Source organism: Stigmatopora argus, chromosome 19, assembly GCF_051989625.1.
Source record: "Stigmatopora argus isolate UIUO_Sarg chromosome 19, RoL_Sarg_1.0, whole genome shotgun sequence".
Lineage (NCBI taxonomy): Eukaryota > Metazoa > Chordata > Actinopteri > Syngnathiformes > Syngnathidae > Stigmatopora > Stigmatopora argus.
The window spans coordinates 1,955,155-1,974,524 of record NC_135405.1 but is presented as its reverse complement, the minus strand read 5'-3'; the positions used below and the strand labels follow the sequence as shown (position 1 = coordinate 1,974,524).

General features: G+C 40.3%; 1 protein-coding gene across 3 annotated transcripts in view; it reads left to right on the top strand.

The window, feature by feature from the left end:
* map3k7 (mitogen-activated protein kinase kinase kinase 7) overlaps positions 1–19,370 on the top strand; it is a 79,048-nt gene that overhangs the window by 52,009 nt on the left and 7,669 nt on the right. For all 3 annotated transcript variants that reach the window (XM_077587951.1, XM_077587952.1, XM_077587950.1), the window contains 3 exons: positions 9,098–9,165; positions 14,593–14,692; positions 16,103–16,164. In XM_077587951.1, coding sequence (XP_077444077.1) covers positions 9,098–9,165; positions 14,593–14,692; positions 16,103–16,164 — 230 coding nt within the window. The remainder of the gene's footprint in view (positions 1–9,097; positions 9,166–14,592; positions 14,693–16,102; positions 16,165–19,370) is intronic.

Sequence of the window (19,370 nt, the reverse complement as noted above, 5' to 3'; positions counted from 1 at the left end):
TAAAAAAGGCATCTGTAGTCACATCTCCATTTAATTCTTGCAAGAAGAGAATACATCCACCCGCTCGTCAGGTCAAGATTATTCTCCCGAGCGGCATTTTGTCCTGCCCATTTAAGGCCTCAAATAAAAACAATTACAAGGTTATCGATTCGATCCAATTGCGTAAGCAAGAAACAAAACAATTCCATATCAAGCAAACCTAGCGTCAAACCTAGCGTCACAATGTAAAACAATATGCGAGTAATCCCGGAGGTTGATTGATAGCCATCCGCTGAATCAACAACAATTTAAGCGTCCTTCACAGATCTTCATTGTGAACTTGTATCTGGGGAAAGGGTTGAGGCGTATCTTCCAGTAATCAGTCCTCGGAGCAAGGACTCAGTGAATTGTTAAGTCTCTAGCTGGAGCCAGCTGTCCTGGAGAGTGACCTTGGAGTAAGCGTTTGTCTTCGTTGAAAGCACATATTAATTCTAACTCTAACATAAAAGCGATTAACACATATATATATATATATATTGTTTAATATAGTTACACATTTAGGATGAGCATTACTATAACTAATAAGCAAATATATTGATTAATATAGTAAGCATGTATATTATAAGGCTTTATATTCCTAAATAAGCATTGCAAACACATTTATAATAATGATTACTCCAACATTCCCCCCTATATTATAAATTTGCACATGATCTCCTTAATAAAATTTCAAACATATTTATAATAATGATTACTCCAACATTCCCCCCTATATTATAAATTTGCACATGATCTCCTTAATAAAACTTCCTTTCGGCTTTATTCCATTAATTCATTTTCTGGCAAAAATAAAAATGGGGAGGTTTCCGTTGGCTTTAGTTTTACCCGCTCACTGGCACGGCTGGTCTGAAAAGCAGAAAACAAAATCATATTCGCCCAATTCATCCTCGGAATTACCATGCTCTTGAAATTCACCGCTCCCCTCAGTACGTTTGATCAGCAGAGGATATAATTCATGTAATTTAGAATTTGTAGGGGCAATCGCAGTGGTTATAAGTCGGCTTATCAAAGATCTTAAGCAGGGAATAACACAACACCCACATAATGTCAAAATTGTAGCAAAAAGGGCTACGGAAAATGCAACAGATTGGGCCAAATTCTTATACTTCCCAAAAGACTTATGCCACCAGCTTTCCCAGGCGGATTCTCTGACTCCAGAATGCTTCTTCATATTGCGGTTGAGGGTCTGCAGGCCATTAATGGCCTGGGTGAGGGACCCACCGGGTGACGTGTTGTTCGGTATGAAGGTGCAACATTGATCTCCAAACATTGCACACACGCCCCCTTGCTCCGCAAGCAGCATATCAACTGCTATGCGATCCTGGAACGCCATAAGACTGGTGGCTGCCAATTGTTCCTTTATCGCCACAAATCCCTGTTCAGTATAGTTTCCAAGTTTTTTGGACATTGTAATGCAGGTAATTTATCCGATCAACATTTTTGTTTGGAGTAATTAAAAGAAAAACAGACTCCCAACCTGCTGCGATCTGATTAGCCAGCTTATCTCATCTGGTACGCCCCGGGGATGCCAATCGCATCAATGTATGTTGGATCTCCCTCTCTCCATGCCGATCGACGCCGTCGCGAGGGGCCCGCCAACATACTGGATTTCTGCGCAGCCAATTGTATCTCCTCCACTGTAGATGGAAAAACAGATACTGGTAAGAGCAGTGACCCCAAGGCACAAAGTCCCGCCGCGTTTCAGCAGGAGTCGTATAATTTATTTCCACCCCACCACCATCATAGGTCAGAACGTGGTACCAGGGTGTAGTCGGTTTTAGGACGTGGGCACACCACGTCTCATTTATTGCCTCCAGCTTCAGACCATGCCCTGTAAGGTTTTAAGCAGGTAAAATGATTCAAAAGCGACATGTGTTGAAAAGTTAGGCTTGTCCTTTGCTGCTCTTGTAACTGGGTAGACATTATTCCATTTCTCACAATTGGGGCTTACATTTTCATTTGTCATTATCTCCATTACACAATCAGGAGTAATTTGCGCGGGCACTACTCGTAAGAGAGGGCGGGGCCCCATACTTGTTATGCAGGTTTGATTTATAGTAATAGCTGCATTTTCCATCAACAGCAACCAATTATTGCCCGTTTGGGAAATCCCTGTTGCGGAAATCCCTGTTGCGGAAATGAATTCTCTGGTCATCTCAGATTTTAATTTTACTATGGCGGATCCGGGTGTTTCCATCTCTGACGACTTTCTTACCGTCTCCATAAAAATGGTCATTGTTGTTGAGACACAATTGTAGAATTTTGTAAAAAGAGTCTTCTCCACCTGCCCATGGACTTAGGAAAAACGTCAGACAAGGATCCACAAGTTAATTTGTCAGTCTGAATAATGATTTGTAATGCCCCCACCATATGGGTTAATTTTATCGAAGGCCTGATGTTTTTTTTCGCACACGTGTGTCATCCAAGCTTGCCAATCTAGACCAGTTTCTGCAACAAGGTTTCCCCAATCTGTTTTAGGACTGTTATGTACCACACATTCTCTATAAAATCCATATGTATCCTTTGAAATGGATATGTAGCTTTTGTAGCTTGACATAAGGGGGAATCGCCCGTGTTTTGGCCATATATCTGCATATAGATTGAATATATAACCTCCCCCTTTTTTGAGGCATGAAATTTACCATGACTCACAATGGCAGCCCTCCCAGATAAGTCTTTTGTTTTTGTTTAGTCCCCCAGGTTCCCAAAATTTCCCATTGCAGGAATCAAAAAATTTCATTTGGCAAAATTATTTTCTTTTTGTTTCTGTCCTACTCTGCCACCGCCGTCCTCGAAAGGCTTATCAGCGATTTCAGAAATATTCCACCTTGATATTAGAATATTGATATATCTTGGTGGCTAGCCAATTAAAACACAAAAGACAGACACTCATCCACGCTCGCACTCATAATCAAGGAATTTAGAGTGCTCCCCCAATCATCCATAATTTTGTTTTGTTGGAGTAAAACTGGAGTACCCAGAGAAAACCTACGAATTCTTGAGGACACCAGGAATACTCCACACTCCGGAAGGTCTGGATCCATTCGCATTAGTAGATCCTCGAACCGCAAGGTTGATGCCTGAAGAAACTAGATAATTAATGTATTAGATTCACATGCCACATATCTAAAAATAGAAATTTGTTCAATTGCCACCGCCCCTTACCCCAGTCAGTCAGCATGTGGACTGCCATGCGAGTGGCTGTGATTAACTATCTATTCGCCAATAATGCAATAACGGAAAAGTTGTGACACATTGAAACACACACACACACCCTTTAAGTATTTTAACCGTTTGTAAAACTTTACCTCCATATTCTCCATTAAGTTACACCCCCTTTCAATGCTATCGAATTTTGCCCATTCTAGTCAACCCATCTACTTAAAGCATTTCTCAAAGGTTGCTATTTTATAATTTGGAGATGTTATTTTCTAAACATAGACATTATTTCATCACTCGTTTCACACCATGAAAGGCCCCACCTGAATTTGTTGTAGATATTCCCCTTTATCTAAGCTTGTTATTGCCAATCGTTATCACCGTAACATTCAGGTGTATTAACCCCATAATTGCAATGCAGTAAGTTTTGGCTAAATTCTTAATTTGTATGCCCCTAAAGTAATAGACAGTAACGTCCCAATAGTCATCAATATGACCTATACCAAAGCATATTCCCCTTCAGGCCAAACAGGGAACATCTTTTGTGCACTTAAAGACGCTCCATGTTTCTTCTAGGGAAACTATGCCTATCCTTAACCAATTATCTTATCTACCCCAGCCAGGTTCAATGTACCTAATAATTTGGACGAATGCCACGAAATTTCTCATGCCATTTCTGCATTGTTAATTTCATGTCTGATCTCTTTAACAACCAAATAACTCTTAATACCTAAGACATAATTTGTAAATCACCCCATACTATGTTTACTTAAGATAAGAGCTATTTCCTATAGCTCTCTGTTACCACAAGAAAAATCTACAATAATTAAATTAGAGAAATCAACCTTTTACTAGGCATTTCCTAATTACAATTTTCAATGTTTAATAAAGGACCCACAAATTGTCACCATTATGCCATAATATTGTTTAAAAAAAATCCATTCATTTTTCTTTAACCAGCCAATCTCCTATATTAAAGTATTTTGAACAATCCAACCATTCAAAAACAGTATTAATATCGTTTTATCTTCCAAAACTAGCTCTCTTCAATTAAGAGCCCTTTGAACTTCACAAAACAAAAAATAAAATAATAATAATAGCATTATTCCCAATTCCAAAGCTTTTACCAAATCAATCTTTGCCAAACAGATTTTCTATCACCTCGAAAGACATTTCTGATCAAATCCCAAAAATAAGTGCGAAGATAATCGCGGAACCCTGCATCCCTTGCAGACCATGTTTTGTTCTTATTCTGAAATGTTTAAACGGAAGCGCGCCCTTAGCCGCTGACTGTGACCTTCACGCTCGCTGCAAAAGCAGCTTATCTTTTGTTGACATTCCTAAGTGCTCTCTTTCTTTTTGTGCACAATGCTTCGCCTCCTGTGCACAATTATAATATTTTTTAGAGAAGACTAAATTAATAAACTAAATTAATTACTCTCCCGATATCCAACTACAGACGCTCCCCTACTTACGAACGCAATTGGTTCCGAGCGATTGTTCATAAGTTGAATTTGTTTGTAAGTTGATTCAGTGCTATATTTTGTATTATAATTTATGTTTAAGGCCGATATAAGTATATTGAAGGTTTATATAAGTGCATTTGTATGTTTAAGGCTTGTATAAGTAACATGCATTGGTTTGTACTGAAAAAAAACATTTAATAAAATGGAGAGAATATGTACAGTACTGTAGAGAGAGAGAGAGATTTATGTATTAGAAACTGGCCAAAAGAAGCGACCTAATGACGATTGCACAGTTTTCTTCTTTTTTTCATCATAAATGATGTGCAACGTTCAATATTTGGTCTTTCTGTTTATAAATGGTACTGACGGTCGAACGATTCAATGCCCGTGAAACGCTCACCACTCTCACGCGCATCAAGCTTCGTTATTATTGCCACTCGTTTCAAATAAAATGGCTTGCCTCTTCCTTGCAACTCCCTCAATAGAAGCCTTTAGCTTTTTACCAACCATATTCAATATTGGATGCATGAGATATTTAATGATACAAATGAAAAAGGTTCTTTGCACACTGGAGATACATTCACGCACTTCCGCATTGCAACGAAGAAGAAGGTAGATGCTGGGTGAGCTGAGTTCTCACAGCGCCAGGCGTCGGTATTAGCGGCGGAAAGAAGTACTACTCCGAAAAAGGCGCGAAATACAAAATTTGACTTGCGAACATTTTTGGACTGAAACGCAATTTGCAGACATGTTCGTATGTACCGTTGTTCGTAAGTTGAATGTTCGTAAGTAGGGGAGCATCTGTATATCACAATATTTTGCCAAGACCCCATAATCACTATATGGTGCAAGCATAACTATATCATAGCAAAAACCCATTTCTGCCCTCAAGTTTGCTTCAGCACCCCCAAGGCCAATTATTGTAATATTCTCCACGGAAGGGGTCCCCCAAAAATTTTAGTCGCTTGTGCGGTCCGCGCGCATACTATACTCTATTATAATGTCTAACACCGTCAAATCAGCCGCACCAAAACAGAGCGCTTCCCCCGCAATCGACGCATTATTTGGCAAGTTTAGAGTATGACAAAAACGCAGTTTTGGCAACCCCGCTAAACATTTAATTTGCCGTTTTGTATTTCTGTTAACCAAAATATTCCCGCTAGCAGACGGGAACGAAACCAGGATAAGCCACAATAAGCCATTTCATTCCAGTACATTGACAGTACATTTAGTTACTATTAACAAAGTATGCCTAGCACTTGGAAATAACCATTTTAATTGCTGTTTTACAACTTTCAGTATCACACAAAAAATTCCAATTGAATTCATTCACAAAGAATGTGATCTCTGGTTTAAAATTAGCTCAACATCCTCATGTTCAAAATCCTCATTTAAATCATTTTGAGCAGGCCTGCCTTGTTTTTAGAGACCTTTTTGTCCAGGCAATCACGCGATATATGCCCCAATTCTCCACAAACCCAGCACATAGCATTTTTGAAAACCCGATTTCTGTTTAACCTCATTTGTTTTTTCCAACCCCTTGGTAACATTTCTATTCTGTCCCCGTCAGCCGAGGAGGCCGCGCTATCTTTTATTTTTTCACACAACGGACCCGTTTTATCACCCTTCTTTCTGTGGAACAAGCCGCCTCGCTTGTTATCAACATTTTGGCTCTCACTCCGCTCAATTTTCCTAACGTTCCCATCACAACGCTTTTTTGCCATCAAGAACCAATAATTTGTATGCTCATATCCATCATTATCCATTTTACACAGATTACTCTTGTGCTTAGCGCGCATTTTATCTTGTAAATCCAGTATTTTATGCATATTAAGCTGTCCAGTAAACCCATACTCGCTTATCCATAAGTTTAGGTGTTTAACTCTTGTAGCGCTTTGACTTTCAACAAACTTCCAATCTCTACACGGCAGACGCTGTTTTGGATCGTCGTCGCTAGCCGCTTTTTCATTCGAGCTGCCCATATTTTGGAGGGAGCTCGCGTGCACTCAGTTATCAGTTAGCAAATTTATTTTCCGCGGAAGGACACGCGTAACACACGCAACACGTAACACACGCAACACAAATGTATACCCTAGCGTGATATACTGTCAGAGCTATATTTGTACCTTCCGTACAGGACACCCCGAACTGCCCCAAATTCCTAATGTATAACCTAGCGTGAAATACTGTCAGAGCTATATTTGTACCTTTCCGGACCGCGGCACAGGACACCCCGAACTGCCCCAAGTTTTATAGACTCATGCTCTGTCTCTTTACCTGGCAGCGACTAGTATACCCAGGGTTTTACGCAGTCCCCCTGGACGCGAGTCTCATTTTAAAAAAATGGACCTCACGTGCAATGCCCCTTCGCGCATTTGGAACCCGTCAACAAACGCAGACATTCACGTGGACTTACCAGATATGTCACCAGATGTCTTTTTCAGAGGGTTAGTCGTCAACCGTCGAGAATCCAGGCGCCCCTTCGAGTCATCCAGCCCGGAAAAGGGTATTTAAGCGCCGTGCACGGTCTTTCCAGATATCGAACGGAAGCGACCTGGATTCTGCTTCGGTATCTTGACCACAGGCTCGAAGGACCAAATGTTAGGTTTATCCTTAGGTATTTCCAAATTCAGCTTTCAATAAAAAAGGCATCTGTAGTCACATCACCATTTAATTCTTGCAAGAAGAGAATACATCCACCCGCTCGTCAGGTCAAGATTATTCTCCCGAGCGGCATTTTGTCCTGCCCATTTAAGGCCTCAAATCAAAACAATTACAAGGTTATCGATTCGATCCAATTGCGTAAGCAAGAAACAAAACAATTCCATATCAAGCAAACCTAGCGTCAAACCTAGCGTCACAATGTAAAACAATATGCGAGTAATCCCGGAGGTTGATTGATAGCCATCTGCTGAATCAACAACAATTTAAGCGTCCTTCACAGATCTTCATTGCGAACTTGTATCTGGGGAAAGGGTTGAGGCGTATCTTCCAGTAATCAGTCCTCGGAGCAAGGACTCAGTGAATTGTTAAGTCTCTAGCTGGAGCCAGCTGTCCTGGAGAGTGACCTTGGAGTAAGCGTTTGTCTTCGTTGAAAGCACATATTAATTCTAACTCTAACATAAAAGCGATTAACACATATATATATATATATATTGTTTAATATAGTTACACATTTAGGATGAGCATTACTATTCCTAATAAGCAAATATATTGATTAATATAGTAAGCATGTATATTATAAGGCTTTATATTCCTAAATAAGCATTGCAAACACATTTATAATAATGATTACTCCAACAATAAGTATATTGAAGGTTTATATAAGTGCATTTGTATGTTTAATGCTTGTATAAGTAACACGCATTGGTTTGTACTGAAAAAAACATTTATTAAAATGGAGAGAATATGTACAGTACTGTATAGAGAGAGAGAGATATTTATGTATTAGAAACTGGCCGTAAGAAGCGATCTAACGACGATTGCACAGTTTTCTTCTTTTTTTCATCATAAATGATGCGGTAGCACTGTATGGCATCATTCAATTGATTTGCAAACTTTGTGCAACATTCAATATTTGGGCCCTGCTGCTTGATCTTTCTGTTTATAAATGGTACTGACGGTCGAACGATTCAAGTTGTATGCCCGTGCAACGCTCACCACTCTCACGCGCATCAAGCTTCGTTATTATTGCCACTCGTTTCAAATGAAATGGCTTCCCTCTTCCTTGCACCTCCCTCACTAGAAGCCTTTAGCTTTTCACCTACCATATTGAATAATGGCTGCATGAGATATTTCATGATAAAAATGAAAAAGGTTCTTTGCACACTGGAGATACGTCACGCACTTACGCAACTTACGCACTGCAACGAACTGGGCAGAGGAAGGTGGATGCTGGGTGAGCTGAGCTCACAGCGCCAGGCGTCGGTATTAGCGGCGGAAAGAAGCACTACTCGGAAAAAGGCGTGCAATACAAAATCGAACTTACGAACATTTTTCGACATAAACACAATTTGCAGACATGTTCGTATGTACCGTTGTTCGTAAGTCGAATGTTCGTAAGTAGGGTAGCGTCTGTGTATATATATATATATATATATATATATATATATACATATACATATATACATATATACACGTACATATATACATATATATACACACATATATATAAATGCACACATCTGTCTTTATATGCTTATCATGAATATTTGAATATTGAATAAATACACTTCTTGATAATTGTACTTGTGTTGTACTGTTTTTTGTATAGGCACGAAAACATGTATGGTTTTAATATTATGAGTGATCCTACGCAGTTTTCCGTTTACAGAGGCCATTTCTTGTCTACAATATCCTCGATATTCGAGGGATTACTAAATATCATTATTAATTGTTTTTCCTCTTCTTTCGTCCCCTTACTCTGTTGATAGCCACATGTGAACCTCAAAGGCGCCGTTCTGTTCAAGATTTGCCAGGCATTGGCACAGAGTCCACCCAGGTAAGTCAATTATAGGTCTGTAAAATTGTTTGAATTGAAAGGATCTTCATTGTTTTTAGGTTGATAGTGGTGTGGTCTGGTTCCGCCAATGTATGCTCTGTCTTTGTGCAAAAATGAAATTGTCTACCATAATTGTGTCGGCTAATTTAATAGACTCACGCATACATTGGGTATGGAAAGTATTCATACAGCTTGAAAATTTTCAATCTGCCATTTGCCAAAAAAGTTCATTTTATTTCTCAGTAATGTCAGCACTTTATCTTGACAGAAAAAAGAAAAATATTTGCAAATTTAATTGAAAAGATATACTAAAATATCATACCGAAGCGCCTGCAATGGCGAATCAGCAGATAACTCATCCTGTGCGGACGGATTGTAGTACCTCGAATTGGATTTGTTGGTCTTGTATTCTGGACTCTCCTCAGTATTGAGTCGAAGCACCCTTTGAGCTAGTACAGCCATGAGTTTTCATGAAAATGATGCAACATGTTTTTTTACTTGGATTTGGGAATCCTCTCCCAATCCTCCTTGCAGATTTTGGAACTCTCCAGTTGTCTGTCCCACACGATTATTTTTCTCCCGACTAGTCTTCGACTATCTTAACAAATAGTCTAATGCATAGGTGTCAAACTCATTCCAGAAAGGGCCGAGTGGGTGCAGGTTTTCGTTCCAACCCACCAAGACGACACATTTTCACCAATCTGTTCTCTTACAACTGTAATCAGTTGATTGCAGTCAGGTGCTGCTTCTACCAGCAGAACTCCTCATTGGCCTAACTGTCTGCGCTTTTTCAGTAGGGAAGAAAGCCTGCAACCAGTGTTCCCTCTAAGCTGCGCGCGTGCGCAATTGCGCACTACTCTCGTCCTCGCTGCGCAGCAGCAATCATATGGCGCGCAGTAAAAAAAAAAAAAAAAAAATCTGATTTTTTTTTTTTTTTTTTTTTTTTTTTTTTAATATACCCCTTTCCCCATGATGGCGCCATTTAAGCGGCAGCAAGTGGCAGTAGCTCTGTCCACTTATGTTTTTCGTGTTTTACAGCATGTTTTACATGAAAAATGGACAGGTCGCCGAATGGACGTTCCGCCGAACGTTCATTCGGCGACCTGCCCGTCTGTCAAACGTCCGTCGGCGAAACGTCTTTAGGCGAATCATCCGAGTACCGATGATGTCGCTCACACTGGTACTCAGTGCGCTCAGGGAGGTTGACTTTCTGCTCAGACCAACGAAAAATTAGAGGGAACATTGCCTGCAACCTTCTGGCCTTTTCTGGAATCAGTTTGACACCTGTGGTCTAATGATTAACATTTTTACGAATAAAGCGATTATATTTTAGTTTGATGGTTATTGATTCACAAAATCATTTCTTAACGCTTTTAAGTTCTTTTTTTTCAATTAAAGTTAAAAAAATAATTGAATCAACAGCAATATCTCAGCATTTTAAAAAAAAAGTCAATATACTACAACCCCGGAACCCAATACCATTGCATGTTTTTGGAATGTGGGAGGAAACCTGAAACCCACGCAGACCCGGGGAGAACATGCAAACTCCACACAGATGGTCATGACCTGGATTTGAACCCAGGACCCCAGAGCTGTGAGGCCGACACGCTAACCACTCGTTCCACTGGGCCGCCCCACATTATATACATGTATTTTAGAAATAAAACACCCCTCTAGAAATCTAAACATTTACTGAACTTAAAGTACACACAAACAAGCAAAACGGGAAGGTTAAATAGCGGTTTAAAAAAGAAAGATATAAATAAGATATAAATATAAACAGTTTGGGTGCAAGTACTCGATTTAGATATATACGCTGCCTCAATGTACCAATTTTTCCCACTAAAACCCAAAATTAAGTTATACCAGGATCAAATCCACAGTATGAAGCTCCTATCCAGGATTCACTGCATACTGTCTTGAGTTCCAAACACGGGAAAGGCCATAATTGATCGCATGTTTTAAAAAAAAAATGACGGCATCACAGCGGTATTTTGTTAACGCCGTTATTAGGATTGGATTGGATAACTTCATTCATCCCATATTCGGGAAATTTCGTTGTCACAGTAGCAAGAGGGTGAGGATGCAGCAGTAGGAAAGGCATTTTAGACATAAATAGATAGGTAATAAGTAAGTTAATAAATAAATAAATACATGAATAAATATATAAATAAATAAGCGTGCTGCTGAAATATATATATACATATACACATACGTGTACATATACACATATATATATATATATATATATACATACATACACATACATATATAAGCACATATATACATACATAGCCTAACAGCTGATGGGAGGAAGGATCTGCAATGAGGGTGCAGCAGTCTATTGCTGAAAGAGCTTCGGAGGGACTCCACAGACTCATGCAGGCGGTGGGAGGTGCTGTCCATGATGGACATCATCCTGGTCAGCATCCTCCGCTCTCCCACTTCCTCCACAGAGTCCAAAGGACAGCCCAGAACAGAGCTGGCCCACCTGACCATCTTATTTTAACTGATAGCAGATTACATGTACTAGCATTTTTCATAAATAGAGGTATATTTTACATTGAATTATCATTATTCGTTCCTCAGTTTTTAATGCTACCTCCTGAACTCTTTAAACCGATAAAAGTATCGCAATTTTGTATGAAATAGGTATGTATTCGTTCCAGTATCTAAACAAATAATATTAGATTAGATTGGTTGAGCCGTAAAGGCCGCAAAACAACAAAGCAAAGAGCACAAAGTACAAAGCGCCGACAGCTCTTCCATCTTATCGGGGAAGGATCTCACTTTCCCCATAATAATAGATGGAATGATTGATCTGAAGCGTCACTTCTTCTCCCGGCACTTTTTTTCCAGCTCCGGATTTCCAGCGGCTTTGAGGTGTTGCTCTTTCTGCTGCGTATTGTTCACAGATGATCCCATGTGTATGACAGCGAAGGCATGGCTGAATGGTTCCAAAAAGAACTAGCAGAAAGAAACCAAGCTAATAGAACAAAGAACATTGTAAAAACATTAAAGTAAAAAGTATAAAGTACAAAGTAAAGTAAAAAGGAATGTATTAAGAAATATTAAAATGTAATTAAAAAAAAGATAGAAAGGCTGTAAAACACGAAAAACAAATAAGAGTGGACAGAGCTGCTGCCACCGCCTGATGGCGCCATCTTGAAAAAAACATATGTAAATTTGGGAAATATGATATAATATAAATAAATAATAAATCATATAAAAGTAGAAAATATTAAAAAAAATATAAATACAATATTTTGCCCATTCTGATAATAAACCGACAACTGCAAATTATGTTTGGCACACTGAGGAAAAACTCAAGTAACTCTTTGACGTACAAGGGGCGGCACAAGAATCAGGAACTCAGCCAGAGCTGACAAAAGGACAAGGTCATATCTTGATTCACTAATTAATTACTCTTTCACGGTGACGGCTTCTACAGTGTGCTAACCTTGTGGCAAAATAGAGCCACTGCTTGCTGCTAGCAAATAGGAGGCCAGCGAGGTGTTGAGAGATAGCAACTTCAGCATGGCAATTTTTACTTTCTGCTTGCCCTTCAGTGGAGGTGGATACTTTTGCAGCCGCTCCCTTATTCTCCACCCCTCTGCTTTGTATGTCTGTGTCTAACGGGCTAAGATTTGTTCATTTGAATGTAACAAAAAATTGAATTGGTGAATTGGTCCTTAGTCCGGTTCGCCATAAAAAATTCCCAAATTCACCCACAAATAGAGGAAAAGACAATTGCGTGGATTTTTCCACTTGCAAGGAGAACAACAGGTAGGACAGTTTGCCAACTTTGTTATGACCTTACACTTTTTTTTTCTGTTGCTTTATTACATTCGGTGGCCATGATAACAGGGATGTCTCAACTCTAAGGGGAGGGGTGGATTACACAATTGAGACGTCTGATTGTGTTTATATGTGAGTTAAGCCAACTACATGTGTACCAAAACACATCCACAATAGTCAAAACAGATGAGGACCGAAGTGTCAAGAAACCTTTTGGAGCATCCAAAGTGGAGGTGCTCAGGGCATGTTCCCAGTACTCCAAGGCCTCCTGGCTTACATGCACCAAATTAAAGCATAATTGTGGTCTCTTGATGTGTCCAATATCAAGCTAAAGACTGTTGTAGTGGGAAAATGCACAACACGCTCTGGATGCAGACAGGAAGCAAGACCTACTTTATTCAAAAACTCGGCGTCTATTAAAGCTTGAGCATAGTACAGTGAAGGACATCCGCCGTCCTTCGCAATCGCGTCTGACGTCTGAGCACAGTACAGTGAGAACGTCAAGGACATCTGCCCTCCTTTGCCATTGTTTCGGCAATGTCTGATATCTTTAAGGCTAGCCTTACCCTGACTCAGGAACACATGTTGCTATCTGCCACAGTAGGTGTCTACACTAACGGGCACCTCAATATTTCACAATAAGACAAGGCGAGGCTGTCAGAACCACACTTAAAATTGAGAGCCTGATGATTGTTCAGAATCAGATAAGCGTGTTCAGAAGTGTGAGTATTGTGCTGGGCACAATGCAATGTCACAGAATAAAGAAGACATTGTTCAGGACTAATGGAATCCAACAGACTTGATCAAATCTTACTCTCAGGCGAGCTACCAACAATACCTTGGCAATTGATTTGTAGATCGTGATTGACGTAGAAGCTACCCACATATCACTGGCGGTGGTAGTACCACACAATTCAGATGCGATTCAGTGCTCGAGACAGTGAAGTACCTTGAATATAGTAAAACCATGGCATATGCACAATGACAGTGTTTAGTAAATACTAGATGGGTCAAAACACCATTCTAGTACTCCATTCATACTATGTGTACACTTAGATTACTATTGTCAAAGTGTAGAATTACAGGCATGGGTGTCCGTTTTTTTTTAAATGTCTAGTGCAGTGTTTCCCATTCACCGCGCCGCGACATACTGGTGTGCCATGATCCATGGTCAAGTGTGGAAATTACAAGAAGTCATGAAATCATACAAAATCCATTTTTGGTGACGGGTCAGTGTGAAATTTTTGATTTTGGAATAACTTGCGGGGGTTATTATTTGATTCTTGGTGAATAAAACTTTGAGAATGATTTTATATTGTAAATGTAGGTGACATAGTCTGAAATTAGATTTTCAGTTGCTCGTGTGCCTTCAAAATTTAGCAATTCAACAAATCTGCCACAGCTAAGAAAAAGGTTGGGAAACACTGGTCTATAGGATGTAAAATGAATATATTGAGAAATCTATTTTTTGAATGAATATATTTAACTTGTTTTTTGCATACTGTATGTGGATTGTAAGTATTTTATTGCTTTAGTGAATCACAAACATTTTAGTAGAGGTTGCAACTTTACTTATGTCCTATTTAATATAACTATGAGCAACACCACTGATACTTTTGTCTTATGCAGGGAAGTAGGAACAATAGCCGATGTTCTAGTCCCAATATGAGGATGATGCCTCCTGACAAGGCAAACAACAGAGGTTACTTCTCCCCAGATGACTCTACAGGTATTTTGTACAACTTGAATTGTTAATACAAATAAAGAAGCAACCTTAGTGATGCAACAGTTAATTACTTCTTTGAAGCGGATTACCATATTTCCCAGACTCTAAATTGCACTTTTTTATACTTTGTTTAGCCTTACTCGTAATCAGGTGGGACTTATATAATGCAGAGCTGCCAACTTCTCCGGAATTTTAGGAGTTAACTCCGGACAAGCGACGCAAACTCCCGGACTCTTGACAACCTCCCTAAGCTCCGGAAATCGCAAAAATTGTCACCTAAATTTATTTTAAGCAACCATTCGAAAAAGCGCCAAATTTCCAATTTATATGCCTCGAAATTCACGCCATCGCTACGGCTTCTACCATCTTACGCATTTGATTCAATTGCACTCTAAACTGGATGATTTCAGTAACACGAGTGCATTGTGAATCATCCGTGGATGATAATAACAGTTTGATTTAAATTGTTCTACGTTATTTTATTTTATTTTTTGCATTTTATACCGAATTTGCGCAAATCGCAAGTGTACTCCGTAAATGGGGCCAACGGAGGTCGGCAGCTCTGATAATGGTAAAAATAAAGAATTTGTCTCTTGTAGTCTCAGTATTGACTATATTTGTATGTCAGTGGAAACTGGTAACCTAAGCTACGTTAACTAAGCCGTCAGTAAAAGCCTTTGTGCATGTGAGAAAATTTGAAGAAAGCATAAATTCTGCAATGTAGAAACTCAATGGGCGAAAGTTTCCTTTTGATAGAACTGGTAGCAGCACTGTTGTTTCTGACTATTTGGTTTTGGCAACTATTCAATGAGTTTTAACTGCTCTCTTGGCCCTGAAGTAATAATATATATTGCATTTGATCTGCTAGGTGACAAATGGCAGGCAACATACAGTACATTTTCCTTTAAAAGTTCAATATTTACTCAGGTGCAACCTACCTGTTTTTTTAACTACCGTATTTTCCGCACTATAAGGCGCACCATCAATGAATTACTATTGTATATAGTGGTGTATGTTGTCCGGCGCTGTCTTCCAAGGGCGGCTGGAGTTCTTTTGTCAATCAACCCAGAATGACAGCAAGCACCGAATTAGTGTGCTCTCCGTCATACCGGGTGGATTGACAAAAGAACTATATATCCCAGTATGCACCGCGCACGAGAGAAAATTGAGTTGCCGGCTGCTTACCGTAGTTGCGAGACCTGTTGCGGATCAATATTGATCCATATATAAGGCACATGGTAAGCTTTTGAAAAAGTTGAAGGCTTTTAAGTGCGCCTTATAGTGTGGAAAATGCGGTAGTTCAATTTGTACTCCAACGTCCAGAAAATATGATAATTTAGAGATTCCTACAATGCAAAGAAACTCATAGCACTGTTAATGCTGTAGTCATTCAGTTTAGAATTTCCTCCGTAGACACCAACGGCTCAGACAATTCAATTCCCATGGCTTACCTCACCCTTGATCACCAGCTGCAGGTACACCTTATTTGTTTTTATAATTTGGGGGCAGATTAGAAGGCTAGATTCACACTGCCGTTTATGGCACTCAATTCGAATTTTTGCTAGATTATATTTTTTACCTAATCATTGATGACACAAGAATGTCCATTTTTAAAATGCAATACACCTTCCACGCTACTTGCATGTCCACAATGAATGACACTAAAGGACCTTGGTGTAAAAACGCCACTGTCAAGTGACATGGAATAAATAAATGAACAACTCTGCATGTTTTTGGTGCAGACAAATTCACTGCAATTTGAAAGAATTTGAGATTGAAGAAGCTTGTTGATCTTTTATGTGTTTATATTGAATTGAATGCTTTTATTGTCATTATACAAGTCTAATGAGATTTAAAGCTTACACCACGTATTGCACAAATAACAACAAACAAATGAATAATCAATAAATAAATACGTGTGTGTATGTATACATATATATATATATATATATATATATATATATATATATGTATGTATATATATACGTATACATATACACATACATATACATATACACATACATATACACATACACAAACACACACATGCACACACATGCACACACATGCACACACATGCACACACGCGCATACACGCGCGCACACACACACATACAGTTGTGGTCAAAAGTTCACATACACTTGTGAAGAACATAATGTCATGGCTCTCTTGAGTTTCCAGTTATTTCTACAACTCTGATTTTTCTCTGATAGTGATTGGAACAGATTCCTTTTTGTCACAAAAAACACAGAAGTCACTGATAGATCTGAAAATACAACTTCAGGAACAGGTTAAGAAAGAGTGAGATCAATTTAAAGGAAATCAGTTTATTACCGGACTGCAGGATGGGGGAGAGAGCTCGAACAGCTGTGAACCGCTCACAGTCTGTTGTCCTTGCAACTCTCTCTGAATGAACACTGGGTCAGTCTTTATATAGGAAAACAGGGCATAGTATGGTTTCTATGACAACGACCCAACTCTGGGCAAAGTCTGATTAATCAGTGGCAGGTCTCCATGACAACGACCAAACTTTGGGCAAAGTCTGATTAATCACTGACAAGTCTCCATGGCAACGACCAAACTTTAGGCGAAGTCCGGTTAATCAGTGTCAAGTCTCCATGACAACGACCAAACTCGGGGCAAGTTTCTTATGACAATGATGTTTTCTATACTTACAAAAACTGATACAATATGAACAAGCAATTGCCAAGCGACTTTTGTCATTTTATCTTCCAATCTTATCTTACAATTCCCTCTTGTGAGTATAAAAACATCAAAACTTTGTTTGTTAGCGACGCTACTTTTGAACGAAATTCTTCACAAATTACTTCGAACTGGAGTTTAGACCGACCAGAAGGGGGCGAAAACCCTAACGCAGTTGAGGGAAAATTGCTCCCTTGACCTCCCGTTTGGGACGATCGCCTCATGGTCTGGCGTCTCAGAATAGGAAAGACATATTAATCAGTGTCAGACAGTAGCGCAACATCAGGCTCAGATTGGGATGTGGATTGTTGCATGTGTATACGAGTTAGCATTAGCTGGTTTTCAACAATCCTGGTGCGTTTGACTGTGGCATTAATGGTACGTTTGATCAAAGCTGAGAATCAGGGTAAACAACAGGTTAGGATAACAAGCACGAGAGCAATAACAGTTACAAATGGTACTAGGGATTTCAAAAGAGTCTGTGTCCATGAGCCTGAGAGGAACCAGTCAAGCCATCCTCGTTGTGGAACCAGATCTCCGGTCACAGTGCTCTGCATGTTCCTCATGGCCTGCAGGGCACCATGGACCGAGCAGGATGCGTTGGCAGGGATGAAGGCGCAGCACGAGTTTCCCACCACGGCACACACACCTCCCCGCTGGGCGGCCACTCCGTCAAGAGCAGGGCGGCCCTGGAAAATCATCTGGGCCATGGCGGCTACCCGGGCCTCTCGGCCTTGCTGCAGCCGGACTGACGCGCCGACACAAGCCCAGAACCTGCAGTCAATGGTCTCCAGACGCAGGACGTTCCTTGCCGCTCCCACCCAGGGGAACAGAGCCATCAAGATTTTGGAGGAGACTGACCAGTGTTTGTGTTTGAGGTGGACATCCGAGCCCCCACACAGGATCATGGTCGTGAGCGCCGACACTCGTTCATCAGCTTTGACGCTGGTGGCCAACTTGGTGAAGTTAGCGGTCAAAATCACACGGTGAGGTCCATCCCCACATGGAGATGACCAGCACTTTCTTTTTATCACCTTGTCGAGTACCAGGTCGCCTGCGGACAGGACCTCCTGTGTGGGAGACCGAGAAGATGTCGGCAGATCATTTGCATTTATCACAGTTCTTTCTTGGAACATTTTGCATAACCACTGAGTGAGAGAATCCGCTTCTCCTCTCTCCTCCACCACCAGTCTGAGTCTGTTCCATTGGTTCTTTCAACGAGTCCAGCACTTTGGGGGCGGCAGGCGCAATGATACCTCAGGTCGATTCCAAGATGCCGTCCCATAGCTTGCATCACGCGGCTCACGAAGCGAGCACCACCATCACTCCAAATGACTCTTGATATTCCATGGCTTGGAATGATCCTTTTGCATATGGTTTTTGCGACTGCCCTGGCGTCAGCTTTCTTGGAGGGGCATATCTCAACCCACTTGGTCGATGACTACCAGACAGTACCTGTATATGCCACCTTGGTTCAGCTCGATGAAATCCATGTTCAGAACCTCGAAGGGATATGTCCTTGTCTGCCTTGTTCCGCGCTTGGGTCGTTCATTGCCTTGAGAGTTGTGTCTACAGCAGGTGAGACAGTTTCTGCATTTTTTTGTAAGTAGGTTTGTAGACCTCTGGGAACATGCATTGTTTGTTGGACTATACTGATACCCCCCCCCCCCCCCCCCCCCTTTGAGACATGGCTCCTCCCATGGCTCAATTCGGCAATCATTTCAAACAATGATCGTGGGACGGATGGCTTGTTTGCATAGAGGCCGCTCTCGCATTGAGTGGCTCCTTCCGTTTCCCATTGTAGTTTCTCTTTTTTCTGGTCGTTTATTTTAACCCTTTGTAAGAAGGTTTTGTCTCAATTGAAACGCTTTCACCTTTTTTGCATATGGAGACAATAAAACCTATATAAAAGAGTTCCCTATGGTTTATGGCATTGCTCGCTGAGCAATAATCTTTCCAATCAATATTGGAGTGGTT